The following is a 17,032-nucleotide window of genomic DNA, read 5'->3' as shown; positions in this document are numbered from 1 at the left end:
GGAAGACGTCCTAACGGAGGGCACAGTGGACGAAGGTGTTTACTTCTTGGACATCGTTGGACCTTTTATATATGTGGGGAGCCTGACGCATCCACGGGTTACGAGCAGTTAGACGCGTTTATAGGCTTGGGCTGTTTAGCTGCTGTTGCTTCTCCCTTAATGTGCTTAATTGGGGGCCAGATGCGACCAGATGTTTCTGGCCTTTACCCTAAAATGCACAATTTTTGACTTCAAAGAGCCAGCTCACCTCCCCCACCCACCCCCAACCTCCCTATACACAGTTGGCAAAGCTCAGGGTTTGGAGGATGGGGGAGCAGTGACTCAGGTTAGAATGGAGGGCGGGGAGAGGCGGGGCTGCGGCTCCTCCTGTCCCGCCCCATTTGATGGAATCATGCCGCTGTCCGTGGTGGCCCGGAACACTGGGGAAGTGTGAGATCAACAGAAGGTGTGGAACTTGAGGCGCGCTTGGTGATTTCCCTCACACTGACGGCCTCTTTCTGCACCACCAAAGCCCCACACTTACACAATCTCTCACTTAATCACACACACAAGCGCACCTGCTCCCAAATCCCTCACCTACACCCATCAACATATTCTCTCTCTCTCACACACACACACGTACACACTGTGCACTCACATGCTGGCCTTCCCATACACCATCTCACACATACTCACACGTGCTCACATACACACTCGCCTACCTTCAGTTGCACACAGACCAGTCCCTAGGCCACTTATTAGACCTTCCTTGTCAACCTATGCTGAGAGAAGGCAATCCCTCCCTCAGAGTCTTCCATGAGGCCTAAGGGGGCACACACGGGCTTGATGGCTTCAGGAATGCCCAGACAGTTCCAACAAGGCCCCAACCAAGGATAGCCTGTCTAGAGTTCATCTCCAGTCTCCATGTTTTCTCCAGGGCCCAGAAGGACTGGAGTAGACACAGCTGCTATAAATCTTTATAGCATTTGGCTCAGAATACCAGAGAATCATTCTAGATAGGGACGTACAAGGAGAGCATCCAGCCCCCTGCCATCACCCCCCTTAGCCCGTACTGCTTTCCATGCTCTGCCAAACCTGCAACCCCCTTCCCTTTACAGCAGTTTGTCAGTAGCCTTGGAAGATGTCAGAACACATCCATTTTGGTGTGTGCCATCCATCCAGTGTGGATAGGTTGGGTCTTGAACCGTAAAAGGCTGGGTAGGAACCAAGGCTCTGCCAGGAATAGCTCTGTGTGATCTACGGGCAAAGCAGTTCACTCCTCTGGGAAATGGATTAAGCCTCTTCTTCCTAGTGCTGCCTTGGAGTGTTACAGAAATGCGCATATGCTCAGTAAACTCCAGAGCACAGTGCAGATGTGCTTTACTGTAATCATTAAGAAGCAGCAGGCTCTGGGACGGCATTTGTTTTTTCAGAGTTCACATTGTGACCCACCAATAGGAACAACCAGAATTTTAATGAGACAGATTAGGGCAAAATCAAGTAGAGTAGAATATAGTAGAAAATATTAGAGTGCAACATATGTAGTAAAAGTAACATTTCAGGATCTTTTGTTTCAATAGCATGTGATGTGTATGTATGTGTGTACTTAGTCATTATGCAAAGTTATTTCTTAATATAATTGAAACTAAAAAGTTTAAGTACATGGTCTATCAGTTAAGAACACAGACCCAGATTCCAAACTGCCTAGTTTCAAAGTCCAGCTCTGCCACTTTCTAGCTGTGTAACCTCAGGCAATTACTTAACCTCTCCGTATCTCATTTCATGATTTGTAAAATAGGGATAACAGTGCCCACCTCATAAAGTTTTTATAAGGATTAAAAGAATTAATCAATGTCAAGCACTTAGAACAGAGCCTGACACACTCTACGTATGTAATCATATTAGTGGTAGGTATCGGTGCTGCTGTAGTTATAGTGGCAGGTTGGATGGGGAGATAGAGATATTTGTTATTGTTGCTGCTGCTGTGGATGTATCAGCAGGTTTGATGGAATATACCTACCCACATTCCTAAACCACCTATGTAAAATTCCCACTAATGGTGCCTATCTGAAAGGACTAATAGAAGGATTAAATTTTAAAATACATGGACAATGCTTAACTCAACACCTGGCACATAGCAAGTGCTCAATAAATGTTATCAACTATTATTCTACCATGGAGGTCAGTCCAAGGGGCAGGGAGGACTGGAGACCTTTGACCATCATCACTTCCTTTATCCTGGAAAAGAACCCAAAATCAAATGTCCATCCTCAAGCCCAACTGCCCCAGGGAAGGCCCAATGAGAATCTCTCCTCTTAGGCAAAGGGAAAATGTCACCAATCCTTGGGCAACCACACTACTGAATGAAAAGAAAAGCTTGGACAGTCCAGAAAGTCTGTTCTCTGTAGTAACTGATCAATTTGTATGTCTTATTTGGCCTTATTGGAAGTCCTCAGCCATAAATCAACGACATGCTCATTCATCTTGCTTTTTTGCCTGATTCTGAAAACTCCTGATTGATCAGTAGCCCAGGGATACCATGGGGTTGAGAGTGGGGGATTTGCCATTGATAATCCATCCAAGTATAATGGAACTCCAAAGAGAGCAAGAGAAGTCAGGCTTTCACTGCGACTGGAAAGATAGAAGTTGGATTTGAGGAAAAACTTGCCAGAGGAGGTCAAGTAGTCATGGTTTCCTAAGGAGCTTGCATTATGTCTCCCATTTAGGGAAGCTTTATGTAAAAGAGAAACACTGTTTATTCTGGAGTGGCTGTCATGTTTGTGGAGACAGGGCAAACCAAAAGACCTTCTTATCTGGAGATCACAGCCTCTTCTTTTAGCCCAAGTAGATCTTGTTTCAAGGGTTGCCTGGAAAGAAGGGGTAAATCAGGTGGTTTTGACATTGAGAAGTTCTTGTTCAAGACTCCCTTCAGTCCACCCTGCTCCTCTGGAGGATGTTATAAGGCAGATTCCCCAAAATGGATGATGGGTTAAATAAGATAACATCTTGTTGTGGGATTCAGGGATTCTGCGATTGATGTGTCCCTGCAATATGCTGAACCCTGTCTTAATTTTGGAGGGAGGGAGGAAAACACTAAGAAGAGGAAGGAGACACGGATTCTGGAGCTCCTGATCTGATGAGGAAGACAGACCCAGAAGTTCAGAAGTTCATGAGAAAGTCCAGAAGTCTGAAGAGGGCTGGTTTCTGGCTATACAATCAGATGCTCAGGAACACAATGCCTACTGAGAGTGCCCATTCTGAGGCAATGTGAAATACAGCTGATCTGATGAGAAAGGCAAGAAAGGCTCCCTGGAAAGGGTGAGGACAGGCTTCAGTAAGGCAGCAGGAGGGACAGTGTTGGTCAAAAGATATACATGGAGATGTTTCAGAGAGTGGACGGCAGGGGCACCTGAGGGCCCTTGCAGAAGAGGAAGGGATCATGAGATGCTGTGACAGTAGAGAGCCAGTTGAGACAGAGACCTCAGAAGCAGGGCCCATGTCATTCTGCTCCACGGCTAGAGGCTGGGAAGCAGCCTGTGGACTCTACATCTGGAAGATACCAAAACTGCACTCTAGGCTTGCAGGTATCCAAGAGGTCGTGCCAGAGCTCTGCCTCCTCACCAAGACAGCCTGAGACAGCGGCCAATTATCCATGAGAACTCACCAGAGGAGGGAGGGTCAAAGGCCATCCTGGAGAGTCTGGCAGTGGATGAAGACTGACTGAGGAGCTCCACCCTTGGTGAGGTCCATTCCCACTAACCAGGCTGAGCCCTTGAACCTCCCACAGCCCACGTCCCTGTCCCATGAGGGTTCATTTCTTTAGAGCTGGAGATGAGGTTGCCCACCCCTTCAGGTAGGTCTACACCTTGTCCTCAGTGCTGTGCCCCTTCCCCCATCAACCTCCTCCTCCTCTGCTCTTCCACCCCTGGAGTGTCGCCCCACCATTCTCCCATGGGTCTTCTCCCTCTTTTCCTCCACTATCCTCCACTTCCCTCCTCTCCTCTCTGTCTCCCCCAATCTCCCCTCCCTCCCATTCTCCTCACCCCCCAGCCAGTCTCCATCCTTCTTCCAAGTGGCCCTGGAGAGTAATAGTCTAACACCAAGCATCTTCTTTCTCCTTTTATCTAGAAATCTACCTTCCATCCACTTCTCTCTTTCTTTCCCCAACCCTACCCCATCTCTACTCTGACCCGTGGCATTCAGAATTCTTGCCCTTGTTGGCTGCTTTTCCCTACCACCCCATCATCACTCAGGTCAAGGACTCAGGTAAAGAACACATCTACTCACTGCGTCTTTCCTTCAGGCCCCAGCCAGGATCTCTCCCCACCCCATCCCTAGCCCCAGGAATGGCTGCCCTCTGGTCTGCTTCATCTGGTCCCCACCCCATCTTACCAAAAAGCTTTGCATAATTAACCATCAAGCTTTGATGGCTCCATTACTCAGCACTTAATATGTAGCTGGTATTCATTTCATTCACTTGACAAATATTTATTGAGCACCTACTATGTGCCAAGCCCTTGGAATATAGCCATGAACCAAACATTTGTACCCATTGGTGTGCTGCAGGGTTTGCATTTTTGTTCATGATCTAGGTATATGTCCAGCTTTTCTCTTAGAACTGGAAGCTCACATCAAATAAGGGTGAGTTCATCCTCTGGCCCTGAACCCTGGGAGCACACTGAAGGACCCTGAAGAGGTACTGGAGGGAGGGATTAGTGAGTGCGTATGAATGTGTCCTATACAAACACCATCTACCATGTGATACTTTGGTGATGACAGATGGTGGATGGATAGGAGTGCAGTGAGATAAACTCATCCCTTCCACCGGGATCAAACACACCAAGCTCTGAGTGCCAGCTCTGCCTCTAACTACACAACCTGAGCAATCTCTTAACCCTCTAGGCCTCAGTGTCCTCATCTGTAAAACTAGAATAATAACACCTGCCTCAGAGGGTAATTGTAAAAATTAAATGCATTAACGAAAGTTGGGCCACCAGTATAGTATCTACTATGAAGTAAGATGAACATCAAAAGATGTTGTTATAAGTTTGGAAGAATATTCATAAAATAGTTTTCTACACTAAGCATATGCTACCTGAATAATTTTTTTTTTTTAAATAACCATATACCCTAGAAAAACTCTTGCACAAATACACCAGAAGACATGGAAAAGAAAGTTCATGGCAGCTCTGTTCATAATACAAACTCTGGGGACAACCATGAGGCTACCAGGGTGGAAAGATGAATAAACTGTGACATATTCATACAAAGAGTACAGTCCACAGTGAAAATGAACACAATACAGCTACAGGAAGCAACATTGAACAATGGAATACACACAATATGATTCCATTTATATGAAGTTCAAAAACTGGAAAACTAAATCATACATGGTTTAGGGATGCATTCCTTAGTCCTTAAACTGTAAAGAAAAGCAAGGGAATGATTCAACACAAAATCCCAGAGAGGAGCCATCCCTGGGTCAGGAAGGAAGGGGGTACAGTGCGAATGAGGCTCACAGGAAGCTCCTAAGTTACACATATGTTCTATTTCTTCCTACAGGTGGTAGGCACACCACCTATACTTTCTTTTTTGGGGGTGGTATATTTCACCATAAAAGCAATTTTAACTTCCATAAAGCTCCCATTGCCAGAGCCAAGACCACGGAGTGGTCATTCTGCCAACTCTTCCCCCCTCCCCTCTTCCCTTCCCCCCCCCCCCAACCCCCAACGCAAGCTTTTTTACTCCAAGAAAACCTACAGATTGAATGTCTTTTTAGGTCTTCAAAATTAGCAGCCATTAATAATACCTGAAGTTAAATGAAATGGTGCCACGTTTGAATTTTTTTTAATATCTTGTTTTAAATTGCTTGCTGCTCCTTTCAAATTGCTTAGCAAAGACCAGCCATTAGTAATTAGCTCATGTTTACGCGGTCATTTTTACAGGGAGTTACACTGGTAGAAAAGGCAAAGCGTGTGTGAGCTGCACCTTGACTCACAGGGCTTCTCCTCAGGACACCCGGCCAGCTGGCTGGCTGGCTGGCAGCACCACAGCTCCCTGTGGGCAGTGCTCACAGTGGCGGATGAGGGCATGAATGGCCTCAGAAGACCTGGCCCAGCTCCCCAAACACATAAAGTATCAGGAGCCACGCCCTCCTCTGGGATGGCAAAATGGCTGACACAGTCCGTGACCCCATGTCAGTCCTGTCACAAGCCCCACTCCTGAATGTTTTGCACAGACACACTATTCTCTTTTCCCAAACCCTCCCTCCCTCCTGCCCTAAGCTGATTTGCCTGCCTTTGCCCCTAAGACACAGCAGCTATGGGGGAGGGGCGGGGGGGCCGGGGAAGACTGCCAGCTGCGGCGTTTCACTTCTCTTTTCTTCCCTTCCATTTAATGCAAACCCCTGTACTTAATGGTATCATTTTTCTAGACCTGCTCTATTGGAATGGGGTGCTTCACGGGTACATAGAACACAGTATAACCTACCTAGGTACTTACAATATACCAGAGGTAAACAAATAACTAAAACTGCTGCTCTCCATCCCCTTCCTTCAGTTCGCGGCCACACGGTCCTGCAGATCTCCACCCCGCCCCCCCAGCCTCTCATTGCCCTGTGCCACATACATGCCCATTGGCCCTCCTGGTTCCAACCATTCCAGCCTCCTCTGACTCTGCCCACCTTCCTTAGACTGACTCTCCCCAATCCTATATCCACAGATATCCTCTCTCTAACAACTTCTCCACCCTCTTGAAAGTTTGCAGGGATTAGAAAATCCAGGGGTTGCCATAGCCTATAGGTGAGAAGGCATTGCATCTCCTGAGCTTCATTACTTAATAGATGGGAGACTGGAGCCTACCCGGCTCTTTGGTGGGGCTAATGGCAGACTCTGGGAGGGCTCACGCCATGGAGTACTTCCCAGAACTTCTGCTGCCAGCGTCCTTGTTCCCACGGTGAGCCACAGCCACTCCCCGCCTCTGCAGAAGACCCTCTAACACTAGCAGGAGTTGTATCCTTTTGATGTGATTCGATTTGGGGTGGTCCGGGAAGATCCCACATGCCACAGAGCAACTAAGCCCGTGTGCCGCAACTACTGAGCCTGCGCTCTAGAGCCAGCGAGCCACAACTACTGAGCCCGCGTGCCACAATTACTGAAGCCCCCGTGCCTAGAGCCCGTGCTCCGCAACAAGAGAAGCCACCGCAATGAGAAGCCCGAGCACCACAACGAAGAGTAGCCCCCACCCGCCGCAACTAGAGAAAGCCCGTGCACAGCAACGAGGACCCAACACAGCCAAAAATAGATAAATAAATAAATAGATAAATATATTTTTTAAAAAAACAGAAGCAATATTGTAACAAATTCAATAACAACTTTAAAAATGGTCCACATAAAAAAATATTTAAAAAAAAAATAGATGGGAGACTTTGGTTGAGTTATTTAACCTCTCTGAGCCTCAGTTTCCTCATCTGTAAAATGGGGATAATGATACATACTTCATATGGTTGATGTGAGAATTAGAGATCATTTATGGCATATAATGATGGTCACATAGTAGGTGGCCAATAAAAAGAAAATAGGACCTATGTTGCCCTATGGAGTTCTTTCTAATTGTAAAGGGGAAAATGTACTCAAGTGATCCGATTTAGCATCACCAGTAACAGGACAATCTGACATTTTGTGCTTCCTGGGGTGATACGGTAAGAGTTATAAAGCATCAGTTATGACGTATTCTGCCCAAAGATGTTTCAGTTAAACCCAGTCAAGCCTCCAGACCAGCACTATCTAATAGAAGCTGGTGTGATGGTGGAACTGTTCTGTAGCTGTGCTGTTCAATAAGGTAGCCAGTAGTCATGTGTGGCATGTAATTGCAGGACTAGATTTTGAATTTATTTAATTTTAACTAATTTAAATAACCACATGTGTCTATTGGCTACCATACTGAACAGCCTAGCTCAAGAGTTAATTTTCAGTGTACAGAAAATACAAGAGATAGAGCCATAAGTTAAATCAAGAAAAACTATTTTTAAAAATTATTAGGACAATTGGGAAATTTTAATATGGAATGGATAGTAAATGACTCTTTGGAATTATCGTTCTTTTTCTTGCATGTGAAAATGGTACTGTCCTTATTCTTAAGACATGCATGCTTAAGTATTTAAGGGCTCCATGTTATGCTTTCTGTAATCGTCAAATAATTGGGTAAATGTGAAAGAATATATGGCACAATGTTAACAACTCTTGAATCTGGGTACCTGGGTGGAACACATCAGGGTGTTTGTTACACAGGTACTACTCCTTCAACTTTTCTATATGTTTGAAAACTCTCATGATAAAAGTGGAAGGAAACATAAAACACAAATATTTAATAATCCGCTGGTGCTGCCATGACAGGAAAAGTCAGGTGTATTTCAGCAGCCAACTGGACTTTCTGCAGATGGGGGAAACACAGCTTTATGTTATAGTAGAACCTTGGCCACTACTGGGATGGAAACTTCTAGAAGTTATTCATAAATATCGCAGTCTTTCCTGGGTCCCCCACTCACACCCTACACACATACAGTTTGCCTGCTTCTGCCCCATCTGGCTTCCCTTCTCTTCCCCTTTTCTTGGCCCCATTCTTCCCTCCCCTCCCCTGCCCTGCCCTTCTCTCTCCAGTACCCTCAGATGTGTGCATGCCCTGCTGTCAAGGCACTTTAAAGAAAGATGAAACATGCTGAGTTCACCTACAGCCCAGGGGTTGGCATCCTTTACACAGAAGAGGGTGCGGGCCACTCCACTATTAAAGCACATTCTAGAGAGGCGTTGGACCCAGCTAGCCACCCAAGCCCATAAAGCACAAATTGCAAAACCCCATCTGCATAGCCAAGCCCCTTTCTACCTGAGCATAAATAGGACCCAGGCTTCTAGAGGAGGACATTGGAGTTTCCACAAGACTCCAGTTCTCCTATCCTGTCCTCTGCAAGCCAAACCTCCAGAAGCATCATGACCTGCGGATCAGGATTCGGCGGCCGCTCCTTCAGCTGCGCCTCAGCCTGCGGGCCCCGGCCCAGCCGCTGCTGCATCACGGCCGCCCCCTACCGCGGCATCTCCTGCTACCGCGGCCTCACCGGGGGCTTCGGCAGCCGCAGCCTCTGCGGGGGCTTCCGCGCCGGCTCCTGCGGCCGCAGCTTCGGGTACCGCTCTGGCGGCGTGTGCGGCCCCAGCCCGCCCTGCATCACCACCGTGTCGGTCAACGAGAGCCTCCTCGCACCCCTCAACCTGGAGATCGACACCAATGCGCAGTGTGTGAAGCACGAGGAGAAGGAGCAGATCAAGTGTCTCAACAGCAGGTTCGCTGCCTTCATCGACAAGGTGGGTGTCCTTGATCACACCCTTCCTGAACCTTCCCTTCCTGGGTAGGCACTGAAGGGGTAGTCAGGGGGCAGGAGAGATGTGGTGCCCATGAGATTCCAGTCTAATGGAGGAGATGGACACATATCCAGGGCACAGAAAGATCAGAGAGATGAGTCTAGAGCAGGGGCTCCTGATTAGGCAATTGTTATTATATACAACCTCTGTCCAGACAGGCAGGGTCCCCACAGACAGACAAGGACAAGGTTTGGAACCGCATGTCAGAGGAAGAAGGCCATACATGCAAACAAGACACAAGAAATGCACATAAGATATAGGAAGAGGACCACAGGTCAGCCTTTGGGTGGGTGTCCTTGATCACACCTTTCCTGAACCCACCCATGCTCAGTTCAGGCTGGGCACTGATGGGGGAGTCAGAGGCAAAAAGACCTCTACTTGGCTCCTGACCACATGCCACCTAGGCTCAGCACGTCAGGATAACTCAGTCCACCTGAGCAGGGACTGATCTTTCCCAGCCCCTTGCTCTCACCCCTAAGTTGGAAAATCCAAACATAGATCCCAATCCCGAAATCCAGAAGTTGCCTTGTCTTCCACAGCGCCCTCTGTGTGATCTCTGCGGAGCTCCTGGTTTGGGAGTTTACCTTAAAGCAATCGGCGCCCCCCCCCATCCCCCCATGCCCCAAGTAGGCTTTGGGGCAGTGGGGGCCATCTGACCCGTCCTCCCACCCCGAATGGCAGGTGCGCTTCCTGGAGCAGCAGAACAAGCTGCTGGAGACCAAGTGGCAGTTCTACCAGAACCGCCAGTGCTCCGAGAGCAACCTGGAGCCCCTGTTCAACGGCTACATCGAGACGCTGAGGCGGGAGGCTGAGCGTGTGGAGGCCGACAACGGGAGGCTGGCCTCCGAGCTCAACCACGTGCAGGAGGTGCTGGAGGGCTACAAGGAGAAGTGAGTGCGGTCAGGGATGATGTTGGGCACAGGAATGGACTTGAGTTAAAGCCTATTGGATGAGACTGGAGAAGAAATTCCGAGAAGGGGCAGTGACCTTGCAGGGCAGGTGGGCGGTGTGCAGCAGGATCTTCACATCAGGCAGTCATTGATCAGACGCCTGAGAGCAGGGCCGTGGTCCCCCAGGAGGCCTCTCTGCTCCTTCAGCCTTCTCTTCTTGGGGCCTGATCACCCAGCAGCTATGCCCTGCGGGCTGTGGGGAGGGGGCTTCTGCAGTCTCCCAAGCCATCTGCTCCCGGCCTCTCAGGCTCCCACCTGTAGCACCTGGATGTGATATGAGTCCCAGTGTCGCTCAGGGCTGCCAGGTCCTGGGGCTGCTGGTGTCCCATCGTCTAGGGTGCGGAGTGCTGAGGGCCTCTGGGACTCATAGGCCCTCCCACAGGTGAGCTAGGATGGACACCCAGGTGAGGGGAGGCTGCAGTGCCCACAGGTGCTGCCGTCCACTCCTAGCATGGGGCTGGTGCTGAGTCCTTATTCTCCTCCAGACGTGACCTCAGAGCAGCTTTGGGAACAGGGCTGTGAGGTCCCAGAAGAGTAGCCCCCTGGACCCCTCCATTCAAAGTGGAGAGAGAATCACAAACACATCCCAAATCCAACCACAGAGGACCCCAGTAGGGCTGCCAGGGGGCGGGCTGTGTTGGCAGGTCCCTAACATTGCCTCCTTCACTGGTATGAAGTGGAGGGGGTTCTGGGGAGACCTGCCCTGCCATGACCTCCCTTTCTGCCCTCTTCTGCCTCAGGTACGAGGGGGAAGTCAATCTGAGAGCGACAGCGGAGAATGAGTTTGTGACTCTGAAGAAGGTGAGTAACATGGGATCGGGAAGCAGAGACATGAGGGATCTCAGAATGACAGGCTCTTGTTGGGGAGACCCATGGTCTCAACCTCAGTGCGGGGTGCAGTGACCTTGCCAAGTCAGCATGGGAAATTCCCAGAGATTAGGTCATGAAAGGCACATGTAGGGCTTTGAGAAGGGCAATAACCTTGGAATATCCACTAGCACCCTGCCCTGAAGCAGGGGGATGGCTGAGTTGACCTCTGGATGTTCTGTGCTGCTTCAGAGCTGGTGGTCTGTGGCTGGGGTGCCATGGAGGCATGGCAGCTTCAGTCTCTCTGTTGAGGGACGGTGTCCTGTCTAGTGTTGCAGGAAGTCTGGTTAAGAAGAGGGGCACAGTCTCAGGATCTGGGGGAGGACGGAGCAGAGCCAGGAGAGGCCAGGTGGAGTCTTGGAGGACTGCTGGGGGACAGGGAAGTGTCACGGTGGCTGAGTGAGGGAGCCAGTCTGGCAGGCTTCCTGGTACAGGGGAGGGTAAGAAGGAGAGCTGGGAGGTAAGGGGTCTCAGGTGGGAGGAGTGAAAGACTGGTGACCCATCTCCAAGGCACGAGGGGTTTGTTCTCAGAAGGGGAGGAGGTTGTGAGGTGCCTCTGGGGAAGGGCAGAGGGTATGGAGATGGGACGGGAACAGGAGCTCTGGGAATCCTTTTCCCCTCACCTCCATGTAATGGGTGAAGAGAGAGGGGAATTTGGGGGTGGTGATCACCAGAGGTCCTCTGAACTCAAAGACTCCCCACCTTCCCAGGATGTGGACTGCGCCTACCTCTGCAAGTCAGACCTGGAGGCCAACTCAGAGGCCCTGATTCAGGAGATCGACTTCCTGCGGCAACTGTATGAGGAGGTGAGGGGTTGTGGTCCAGGCAGAAAACCAGCAGCAGGCCTGGAAGAGAGGGCGTTGGTCTGGGATCAGAGTGGGACAGGGATTTGGGCAGGAGCTGCAGTCCGTGAGGCTGTCAGAGAGGGCAGGGGCTAGACACCAAGGAGGGCTGAGAAGGTTGGGTACACACTGTGGTGGCGGAGGGGGTGGTGTAAACCACACGCATCCTCCCACCCCACCATCTGCAGGAGATCCGAGTTCTCCACGCCCACATCTCAGACACCTCGGTCATCGTCAAGATGGACAACAGCCGGGACCTGAACATGGACAGCATTGTGGCCGAGATCAAGGCGAACTATGACGACGTTGCCAGCCGCAGTCGGGCTGAGGCTGAGAGCTGGTACCGCAGCAAGGTGAGTGTCTCAGGGCACCTGCCTCCTAGACATGGTGGCAGGGATGTGTGGTATATATTAACAAGGCTTCTTTTGTCTGGGGATTCTGATTCCTAGAGGTGGTGAAAGAAGTGCAGACCCCTCTCAGGTTATAGTAGCAGGACATGGCTGCCACGTATGGTTGCACAGGCTGAGTACTGTACGATTTGCAAATCATCTGTGGTGTCCTGAGTGGGTGGGATGTCCCATCCTGAGTTTCATGAGCCTCCCTGCTTCCCTCCAGTGTGAGGAGATCAAGGCCACGGTGATCCGGCATGGGGAGACCCTGCGCCGCACCAAGGAGGAGATCAACGAGCTGAACCGCATGATCCAGAGGCTGACGGCCGAGGTCGAGAATGCCAAGTGCCAGGTAGGGGTCGTTTGAGGCCCACCGGGGTCCCACAGTCAGTGTGTGCACCCAACTGGATCTCACCATTCATTCTCCAGCCCATTTGCATGACTCAAGTCCCAGGTTGTGGCCACTCAGGGAGACCCAGGTGATGAAGAGCAGAGACCTGTTCCTGGGGTGATCCCAGCTGGGTGGAGAGACTGGAAACATCCAGGGATTGGACACAGTGACCCAGGGACCATAACCCACCTTGTTCTCTTCTGGGCCCTTAGAACTCCAAACTGGAGGCTGCAGTGACCCAGGCTGAGCAGCAGGGCGAGGCGGCCCTCAACGACGCCAAGTGCAAGCTGGCCGGGCTGGAGGAGGCCCTGCAGAAGGCCAAGCAGGACATGGCCTGCCTGCTCAAGGAGTACCAGGAGGTGATGAACTCCAAGCTGGGCCTGGACATCGAGATCGCCACCTACAGGCGCCTGCTGGAGGGCGAGGAGCACAGGTGGGGCCCATCCCAGCCTGGCCCTGAGCTGCCCATTCCCACCCCTTCTACAAGAACCACCCTTGATCCTGGCTGATCAGGGATCTGGGACAAACCTATCATTTATCATTTGGGGTGGGGGGCGGTTTCTGAGGACTATTAATTTTGACCCACTGCCCCCTCCTTCCTGACCACTTGTGAACCCCACCCCAAGAATTTGTAGAGCTCTGTTGGCCACTCTGGCTCAGTCACTAATGTTGATTTTTTTCCTCTTCCCTCTCAGACTGTGTGAAGGCGTTGGGGCCGTGAATGTCTGTGAGTAACCTAGGCCCTGTGTGGATGAATTTACTCTCTTCCTGTAAGGGATGGAAGGAGGAGTTCCACTGGACCTAAATATAAGAGTGGGCTGGCATCACAGGAGGAGGGATTTGGTGTTAGACAGCAAGCAAGGACCACTTCTTTGGGACTAGAGTTGTTAAGTAAAGATGCTTGGAGAGGTGCATCATCGGGGAGGCCAGAGACTCGGCCCCCCAGAATTTTGACTCAGCCTTTGGGGTTCGCAGGTGTCAGCAGCTCCCGGGGCGGGGTCGTCTGCGGGGACCTCTGCGTGTCCGGCTCCCGGCCGGTGACTGGCAGCGTCTGCAGCGCCCCCTGCAGCGGGAACCTGGCGGTGAGCACCAGCCTGTGTGCGCCCTGCGGCCCCTGCAGTTCCATCAAGTCTCGCGGCGTGGGCCCCTGCGCCAGCAGCTGCCGCAAATAGGCGCCCCAACTCAGGCCCGGCCCCGCCAACCCTCCCGCGCAGCCGGGCAGGGCCCGCCTTGCCTGGCCCCGCCCCACCCCACCCCGCCCACCTCTGGGCGGAGCAAGCCCTAGGCTACTTCTCTGGCTCTTCGAAAGGTCCATCCCACTCCTAGCCTCTCAAGCCTGTGTGTGATCCCCTCTTCCCGGGCTCTGCCGCCCACGCTGGGAAAGGCTACCCTAGAAAGACGTCTCTTTGGCCACCACAGGAAGGGGACTCCGGGGCAGGGAGGACCAGGATCAGGACCTGGGCTGCATGGGGCCAATGGCCAAAGCTCCCACTCTGTCCCGGCATCTCCCCTTCCTTCTCTGCTGTGTTCCTCTATTTCTTGATCTGTGTTTCCAATAAATCAATATAGCCAACCCTGGGCCTTGTCTGCACTTCTGCTATCCTCCTCAGGGGTCGAGGTTTGGGAGGGTCCCCAAAGTCACATGGAGCAGAAAAAGCCCTAGATCTGGGGTCTCCACTACAGTCCTTTGTCCCTGGGCTCACAGCACTCTCAGATTTAGCCAAGCATTGTGCTAGGCCGCTACATCCTGTAATTTTATCCATACCACCTTCACAATATCTCCCACAGTAGCCAGGGCAGGGCCCCACCCTGAGTTCGGTGGCACAGCTGGGGTTTGAACCCCGTGAGCATGTTTAGTGCTCATTTCACTAAACCACAGCTGCCTCCCAGAGAACATATCTGTGCACATCTGTAAACCTACGGGTAGATGCACCAGTCACTCAAAGCTTAAGGAAACATCACTCCTGGCTTTGGTGGGGAAGACTCAAGCCTGAGTAATTTCCAAGAATTCTTTAAGGGGTGAATACATGAACATGACTTAAACTTTCAAAAAGCCTTTGATATGGCTGTCTTTTTTTAATGGAGTCCTTTTGGGGTTTGGAGACCTTCCATAGCTGATAAATTGCCTCAAAGCTAGAAAACAGCACGTAGCAAGAAGATGATGTGGTGTAGAGGTGAGCACACAGACCCTGGAGCCAAACTGCATGTGTCCAAAACTGAGCTCTGTTCCTAGCTGAGTGACTTCAGGCAATTTACTTACCCTCTCTGTGCTTCAGTTTCCATATGTCTAAAGTGAAAATGAGAAAAAGAGCACCTCTCTTTTACCTCCTAGGGTTGTTGGGAGGATTAAGGAATTTCATATACATAAAATACCTAGTGCCTGCCACAAAATCTCAATATGCATTTATCATCAGTAGTATTCTTTTGCAGAATATAAAGTAGAAATCCCTCCTGGGATCAGGGCCATGGGCAGCCTCTCATTACACTTATACCTGTGATCAGAGATTGCAAGCACAGAAAGAAATCCCCACGTCTTCCAGGCCATCAGGCTCCTTCATGCAGGAAACCGTCCCCGCCACACTGATGAGGATATTACAAGTGCTGGTGGGAGTGGAGAGATGGCCCCTCAGCTTCCCTATAGGCCAAGGCAAGTCCCTGAACATACATCTGTACAGCAGAGTGAATCTCTAAACTTCCAGTGCCGGGCCCAGGAAACTATAGCAGAAATGGAAGTCCCCATCCCCATCTCTAAGTGTGATAGAAATCATTGAGAATATTGAGAGGTCAGAAGTGAGCGGTCTGAAAAGACACTGGCTCTTTTAAAAGATGGGATTAATTCCAGGTCTCCTGGCAACCAATGTGTCCCCTCCACCCTCCAATGGAATTCTGAGGACAGAGCCCTCAGAGAGTTCCAGAATATGCAACTGTTCTAACCAGCCCTCTGTGCTGTGACACCACACAGCTCAGAAGCAGGCCCTGTCTGGAGTCCAGACCTGAGGCCCCAGCACCAGCTCTATCCCTCCATCCCTCCCCTGTTCAGAAGCCACCAGTCCTGAGGGACTTCTCATCTCTGTCAACTGACCCCTCCCTCTGCATCTCACTAGTCTCATCAGCCCAGTTGGACCTTGATAACCTGTCATACTTCACTCTCTCACCCTCCCTCTGGCTCTGACCTTCTCTTTCCTACTCCAGTTCCACAATCTTCACCTTCACAGATCTAGGTTCCCACTCCTGGACAGCTCAGGCAGAGGAGCGAGGGTGAATGGATCACATACATATTGCCCATGATACAGAATGGTGAAGAAAATGAAACACCTCGCTGTGTGACATTTAGCAAGTCACCTCCCCTTTCTGGGCCTCAGTGTATTCACTAGTGAAAAAAAATGATTGGACTAGATGACTGCTTAGCCATTTAAAGTCCCTTAGCCATTTAAAGTTCTATTATTTTTTTTAATTGAAGTATAGTTGATTTACAATGTTGTGTTAGTTTCAGGTGTACAGCAAAGTGATTCAGTTTATATATATATATATATTCTTCCTCAGATTCTTTTCCATTATAGGTTATTACAAGATATCGAATATAGTTCCCTGTGCTATACAGTAGGACCTGTTGTTTATCTATTTTATATATAGTAGTTTGTATTTGCTAAACCCAAACTCCTAACTTACCCCTCTTCTCACCTTTCCCCTTTGGTAACCATATGTTCGTTTTCTATGTCTGTGCATCTATTTCTGTTTTGTAAATAAGTTCATTTGAATCATTTTTTTTAGATTCCACATATAAGTGATATCATATGATATTTGTCTTCCTCTGTCTGACTTACTTCACCTAATATGATAAACTCTAGTTCCATCCATGTTTCTGAAAATGGCATTATTTCTTTTTTTTGATGGCTGAGTAATATTCCATTGTGTGTGTGTGTGTGTGTGTGTGTGTGTGTGTGTGTGTGTGTGTGTGTATATACCACATCTTCTTTATCCATTCATCTGTCGATGGACATTTAGGTTGCTTCCATGTCTTGGCTACTGTAAGTAGTGAAAGCTCTATTATTCTTTAGGAGATGTGGGAAAGGATGAGGAGCTAGAGGGAAGTAGGGGACCAGGTGCCATGCACTGTGCTGTGTGCATGCTGTGTCTTCATTCCGCACAGCTCACTGTCTATAGGCTGCTGTCTGTGAGAGGAACAGAATGATTGCAACCAGGT

General features: G+C 50.0%; 1 protein-coding gene across 1 annotated transcript; it reads left to right on the top strand.

The window, feature by feature from the left end:
- The first annotated feature begins 8,963 nt into the window (after positions 1-8,963).
- Positions 8,964-13,869, top strand: LOC118902150 (keratin, type II microfibrillar, component 7C-like). Its single transcript, XM_036866165.1, has 9 exons — positions 8,964-9,332; positions 10,071-10,279; positions 11,080-11,140; positions 11,917-12,012; positions 12,237-12,401; positions 12,664-12,789; positions 13,041-13,261; positions 13,524-13,545; positions 13,804-13,869. The coding sequence occupies exons 1-9, from the start codon at positions 8,964-8,966 to the stop codon at positions 13,867-13,869; spliced, it is 1,335 nt and encodes a 444-aa protein (XP_036722060.1).
- The last annotated feature ends 3,163 nt before the right edge of the window (positions 13,870-17,032 follow it).

Source organism: Balaenoptera musculus, chromosome 10 (assembly GCF_009873245.2).
Source record: "Balaenoptera musculus isolate JJ_BM4_2016_0621 chromosome 10, mBalMus1.pri.v3, whole genome shotgun sequence".
Classification (NCBI taxonomy): Eukaryota; Metazoa; Chordata; class Mammalia; order Artiodactyla; family Balaenopteridae; genus Balaenoptera; species Balaenoptera musculus.
This window is presented reverse-complemented; position numbering and strand designations above follow the sequence as displayed.

What these genes read in the sequence shown, in the direction of transcription:
- LOC118902150 (XM_036866165.1), top strand. Translation starts at nt 8,964, where the DNA reads ATGACCTGCGGATCAGGATTCGGCGGCCGCTCCTTCAGCTGCGCCTCA. An exon ending in AGTTTGTGACTCTGAAGAAG is followed by an intron (nt 11,141 to 11,916) that starts GTGAGTAACATG and finishes CCACCTTCCCAG; the next exon opens with GATGTGGACTGCGCCTACCT. An exon ending in TGCGGCAACTGTATGAGGAG is followed by an intron (nt 12,013 to 12,236) that starts GTGAGGGGTTGT and finishes CACCATCTGCAG; the next exon opens with GAGATCCGAGTTCTCCACGC.